The 6,182-nt window shown below is 40.5% G+C and overlaps 1 protein-coding gene across 1 annotated transcript; it reads left to right on the forward strand.

Moving 5' to 3' along the window:
* Positions 1–2,076: 2,076 nt before the first annotated feature.
* On the forward strand, positions 2,077–4,329 carry LOC143025909 (protein FAM200A-like). The gene is made up of 5 exons (XM_076185889.1): positions 2,077–2,173; positions 2,535–2,635; positions 2,831–3,002; positions 3,246–3,439; positions 3,766–4,329. The coding sequence occupies exons 1-5, from the start codon at positions 2,077–2,079 to the stop codon at positions 4,327–4,329; spliced, it is 1,128 nt and encodes a 375-aa protein (XP_076042004.1).
* Positions 4,330–6,182: the final 1,853 nt, after the last annotated feature.

Below are 6,182 nucleotides of genomic sequence, written 5' to 3' on the forward strand. Positions count from 1 at the left end.
GATGGGAGAGGACAGAAGATAGGGGTGAATGGAGAAGGGTTGTGTATAGATGAGGCTGTGATGCATGAGGGGGAGTGGGTGGGGGATGGGGGGTGAGGAAGTATGTATGAGAAAAAATTTGACGCAGCCCGAAGGGATTTCTCCCCATCTTCTCCTTTCCTGCATGAGGGGACAGAGAGAGGGGGTCGCCAAAATTATGAAGCGGCCTTACTGTGGATGTGCTGTGTCTTGCGACACTGCCTCTTACCCAGGGCAGTGAACAGGATGCAGGGATGACCCGTCATCCAGGAGGTGCCAAGATAGGAGGGAGGGAGGAGGGTGGAAGGGAGTGGAACATATAGGAAATGAAATGGGTAGGAGTGATATGTATGCCTTTTTTCTTTTTGGCTACCCCCCGTGTAAGGGGGAAAAAGCCTTTGGTGTATGTATGTATGTGTTTCCATTGATTTTTTTATTTCAATGAGGTCTGTTTCTTTAATTGACTCTTCCACCTTTCCGGTCACTACCTGTAATTGCTCTTTGACCTCCTTTTTCAGTTCTTCATTTTGATTTTTGTCCTCATTTTTCATTCATTTTCTCTTTTGAGGATATAAATTTCGCTCTTTAGGCCACTTAATTCTCTAATTGTTTGCTCATTACTCTTATGCAAAGTAATTGATTCCCTAAGTACAGCTCAGTAGTCCAAAATTTATATCTATGATTTCTTCCAATAATTCGTTTACTTTGCGATTTCTTAATGCATTACTACAGGGTGCGAGTGCTATTTGAGGACATTTTTAGTATGTTAAATAAACAGCAATATCTTGGCAAACAATGTATATATTTGATTCAAAATGACACAAATATCCTTCATGATGCTTTATCTAATTATTCTATGAAGCCACCTTTGGCTTCAATGACTGCTTCTATTTGGGCTCGAAACCGTTCACAAGCTGCAGTTAAGTGGTCCCTATTCATTTTGGACATCACCTGGACAATGGTGGCTTTCAGTGCAGCTATGGTACTATGAGGATGTCAATTGGTCTCCCTTTAAACGACGCTCCACATGTAATAGTCCATAGGATTTAAATCTGGCGAGTTAGGGGGCCACATGTTGGGGGACATGTGATCATAAGAATTCTGATAACCAATCCTGGATTACAATGGCTTTGTGAGAAGGTGCAGAATCTTGTTGAAAGACATATGGCCTTCCATTGCATACTTTGCGCAGAATGACCTACCGGCTGCGGCGCTTGGCCTTCAAGCCAAAAATTTCATAAATCAACCATAGCGTACTTTATTTATCCAGGGCTTAACAACCATTTTAGGAACATTAATGTATCCAGCACCATTGACCCTAAGACCTTGTTGGAAAATGTAAGGTGGCGTGACATGACCTTCACTTCTTGCAACTCCTAAAACCATCACAGTAGCTGGATATGTAGTGTGCATCACCCTGGGTATTTCAGAAGGAGATGCACATAGTGACATGTCATTCCGTCTGTTTGTTTTCTGATCTTGGTCAGTGTTTTTCGTCAGAGAAAAACCAAAGCATGTCATGTTCGTGGGGATTTTTCACTTTGTTCAACAACCGTTTTGAACGCATTAGACGGTTTTCCTGTGTCTTCGCTGATATGAATTAGCCTTTCCTCATTACATAAGACTTGTAGTCCACTCTGATACCTGGAGTTCTTTGGCGATGGACCTCATTGATCTTCCGGGGTTCTCATCGATGATGTTTTGAATATTTCGTACAAATAATAGTGTTCTCATGGTATCAGAGCGCTGTGAATGCATTTTTCTTTTTGCTACAGGGGAAACATTGCCATCACATCCCTCTAGCTCAGTGGTTCCCAACCCCAGGTTCGCGACCCAAACTAGGGTCGCGAGGGTGGTTTTACAAAAATATGTTAATAATTCACATATTGTGACATTTAGATTATGATTAATGTAACGGATTTGCTTTACTAAGTTTACTTTAGTAAGACTAAGTAAAGATTCTACTGATCACATAGTAACAAAACGAGAAGCGGTCATAAAACGCCTATACTCGTGGAATTCCGCCCATAGTACGAGTGAGTAGCTTTCATATACAATATGTGTATTGGCCGCCGAACAGTCTGCATCCGCCTGAGTGAGCAGTCATTCACGTGTGACGCTGCAGCAGTGAAAGAACGTTACTTCTCCAGAAAAAGTAAGCATTGCATGCATCGTACTTTTTTTTAATAACTCGTAAATGCCTTCCTTCCATCGCCCTCTTTGCTTATATCTGTATGTGTGAAATTACTGTTGTTGAATATAGCTATTGTTGATTTGATGATTTGTTGATTTGATAGCGTAATGAAGGATAGATAGTTTGATGATTTGTTGATTTGATAGCGTAATGAAGGATAGATAGTTTGATATTAACTGTTGGGGAGCAGTTTTTTTTTTTCGTGGAGAGAAGTGTAACGTTGAGTATCGGTGTGTTGAGTGTCTGTATTAGTGCACATACTGTTTTATTATTTAGAAGTGTTTGTATGTATTAGTAACACTTGCTTATTTCTTCTTTCCAGGTCTGACTTTTATCTTGAAAAAATGGCCTAAAACACAGTTGGTGTACAAGCCCGAGTTCTTAAAATTTGGATTCACTGAGATGAGAGAACGATCCGGGAACGTACGTCCTCAGTGTCTCTAGTGCCTGCAAGTCCTTGCCTGTGAATCTATGAAGGAAAATAAGTTGAAACGTCATTTGCAAACAGTCCATCCAAAATTTGTTGAAAAACCACTGAGTTACTGGAAAGACAAAGAAGAACAAATTAAACGAAGTCGGATTGATAATCCCTCAAGTTCGTTTTTTTCACTGGAGAAGGCTTCTTTGGCGTCCTTTGAGGTGGCATGGATGATAGCAAAATCTAAAAAGCCTCATAACATTGGAGAGGAGCTGGTGAAACCAGCAGCAATGGCAGTGGTGAAAACTCTTGGTGCAACAGACATTGCCAAGAAACTTGAATCAGTACCACTCTCTGACAATACCATTAAACGTAGGATTGATCTTATTTCAGAAGATATTTTATCTCGGCTAATTTTGGCACTGAAAAAACAGGGCACTTTTCTCTGCAAATTGATGAGTCAGTGGACATTGCAGGTGATCCTGAATTGATGGTTTTTGTAAGGTACAGCGGAGAAAATGACATTTTGGAGGAATTTCTCTTCTGTAATGCGCTGTCAAGTACCACCACTGGGGAAGACATATTTCATAATGTTTCTCAATAAATATGATCTAGACTGGAAAAACTGCTTGGCCATGTGCACAGATGGAACTCCTTTAATGATAGGAAGTCGTGTGGGTTTTGTTACTCACATTAAAACTGAGAACCCTGATGTCATCATAATTCATTGTCTGTTGCACCGAGAGAACCTTGCTTCGCGTCGTCTGCAACCAGACCTCCATGCAGTTCTAAGTGATGCTATACAAATAGTGAACTTTATCAAAGCCAGAGCTCTAAATTCACACATTTTCCATAAAATGTGTGAAGAGATGGGATCGCATTACAAAGACTTGTTGTTCCATTCTGATGTCCGTTGGCTATCTCGAGGAAAGATTTCTTGAGCTAAAATCTGAAATTGAAATCTTTCTCTGTGAAAAACGCCATACACTAGCAGACTGCTTTAAGGATGCTGCTTGGCTAGCAAAGCTTGCTTATTTAAGTGACATCGTCACGCATCTGAATGAACTCAATTTAGACATGCAGGGTCGAAATCACACCATGGTGGATATTGGCAAAAAAAATCGTCCCCTTCAAGAAAAAGCTTGCTCTCTGGAGAGAAAAGTTGGCCAAAGGAAAAATTGCAGCTTTTCCAGAACTAAGTGCAATGTTGGAAGATTCATCAGATATATTCCTGCCTGATATCAGAAATATTGTCGAAGATCATCTGAGGAATCTTCAGGAAGAAATGGACAGGTATATTCCTGAAAATGTTGACTTGAAAAAGCATAGCTGGATAAGGAATGCTTTCACTGTGAATGTCACAGAGGTTGGAGAAGATATTCCAGGATTTCAAGAAGAACTTATAGACCTTCAGGGAAATCAAGTGCAGAAGCAACGCTTTGAAAACCTCCAATGTTCAAAATTTAGGACTCAACTCAAGGATAAGCCCATTCTGACTCGGGAGGCTAAAAAAGCTCGTCTCCCTTTTCCAACAACATATCTCTGTGAACAAGGGTTTTCAAGTCTTGTTACGATTAAGACTAAAACAAGAAACCAGCTGGATTCTCAGCATGACTTGTGGTGTGCTCTAGCAATGAATGTAAAGCCCAGATTTGAGAACCTCATCCACAAACTGAAACAGTTTCAAGGTAGCCACTAAGAAAATTTAGGAAATTTTGTAATTTGTTGTTTTTTTCTTTAGTGTGGTTACTGCTAATTCCTCAAGTATATCATTTGGTTCTTACACAAGAGACCTTTTTATGTAATTCATTATATTAATCTTGTGAATCAGTTACATTTATCATCAACAAGGTATAAAAATATTGCTAACCACAGAGGAAAAACATATTTTTTGTGTGTAAACGGATATGAAATAAAGTTTCCTTTCTTTTTTAACTTTTTTTCATTCAAGTTTCAAATGTATTTAAATTCATTGTGCTAGTAAATATAAACTGAACTATAAAAACAAAAGTTTATAAACATTATGCAAGTACGTAGAAATATAACATGAAATGGTTGAATTTAGTATTACAATTAGGGTCGCGGCTCCAGGCTAAGAGTGGATTTAGGGTCACAGCCAAAAAAAGGTTGGGAAACGCTGCTCTAGCTCCAACTGAACCTTATGAACAAATGATCACAGGAGAAGATTAGAATTGGGTAGTTCATTGGAGATTGCATAATATTTCCTCATTCTCGGTCAGTGACGATGGGTACTTTCGATGTTTTCAATTGAGGTATTCTGTGCCTGAGGATTCTGAGGAAGTCCTCATGGAGTGACTGGTATTTTCGTTGATGAAGCTTGAATGCAAGTGGGATACAAGGAGTCTTTGAACATATGCTGAAAGATGACAGGTATGACATAAGTCACCAATATTGAAAGTGGTGTCATATGAGAGTATTAATGTGTCACTCTCAGATCTAGTTTGAAGCAAACTGTTGAATTAATTCAGGATTTCTCTCAACCCTAGGGAACGGGTGAGTTCTGGGAAGCTATCTCAGGGACGAAGTCCTGCAGGTCATGTGCAACAAGGTAGAGGTCATAGATATCATTACATGATAATAGTTTGGTCTGTTGTTGTTGTTGTTGTTCCCTAGACTGTCTGTCCGAGCAGTCCCGTCTCCCCAAGGAATGCCATAGCCGAAACTGGGTTTTCCCACAAATCCTTTATAGAGCGTATGTTGTGTTGTTTGCGTGCATGATTGTGTATAATGCAGTCTTCCATTATGTGTTGTATGGTATGGGGTGAAGTGTTACATCCTGGGCAGCTGTTCACAACGCGGTCATCCAGCCTCTTCTGGTAGCTTAGAAGTGCTGGGTGGTGACCGCACTGCAGTCTGGCCAGGTGGACTCTGTCCTTTCGTGGGAGAGAGGATTCAGAAGGGTGGATATCAGGGGGTCTGGCATGCAGCAGTGTGTTGTCTTTCAGTGTGTTAATGGAGCGGTGAGTGATATGACTATGAATATGTTTCCAGAGGCTGGTATTTGGTGGTTGTGGAGGAAGAGAAGAGAGTATCTGTGCGTGATAAAGGTCTTTGGGTGTTGTTTTAATGTTTCTTGGTGTGTGTGGGTGTTCTGCTATGTAGTGTAGCGGGTGTAATGTGTTTGTGGTGGCTGCGGCAAGTGTTTGTGTGCCTCTCATGTCGAGGTGGTCCTTGACTTTGAGGACTTTTGTTTCATGGTGTAAATGGTCTGTAGGTGTTGTATTTTGGTCATGGTGGTTTTGATTCTGGACTTGTTTCAGGTTTCTTGGTATTAGTAGAGGATACAGTTCAGGTTCACAAGGGGCTGTTGCGAGGTCTTGAAGTGGTGGACGAGCTGTTTTTGGTGCTTTCTGATATAATTTTGAGAACAGATGGACATGTTCTGATATATTCTTTGTCGTCAGTGTTGGCGTTTTCGTGAAGAGTTGGTACACATTCTGACTCGTCTCCTTGTAGTGTATCTTGCATATATTTTATTAGTCCGGAACAGAAGAGAAGAACGAAAAGAGGAAATGGTAGCCCTCTATTGTT

This window comes from Oratosquilla oratoria, chromosome 6, assembly GCF_046742065.1.
Source record: "Oratosquilla oratoria isolate Oo_2021 chromosome 6, ASM4674206v1, whole genome shotgun sequence".
In the NCBI taxonomy this organism is placed as follows: Eukaryota; Metazoa; Arthropoda; class Malacostraca; order Stomatopoda; family Squillidae; genus Oratosquilla; species Oratosquilla oratoria.

What these genes read in the sequence shown, in the direction of transcription:
- LOC143025909 (XM_076185889.1), top strand. Translation starts at nt 2,077, where the DNA reads ATGTGTATTGGCCGCCGAACAGTCTGCATCCGCCTGAGTGAGCAGTCA. An exon ending in ACGTTACTTCTCCAGAAAAA is followed by an intron (nt 2,174 to 2,534) that starts GTAAGCATTGCA and finishes TCTTCTTTCCAG; the next exon opens with GTCTGACTTTTATCTTGAAA. An exon ending in TGAGAGAACGATCCGGGAAC is followed by an intron (nt 2,636 to 2,830) that starts GTACGTCCTCAG and finishes TCACTGGAGAAG; the next exon opens with GCTTCTTTGGCGTCCTTTGA.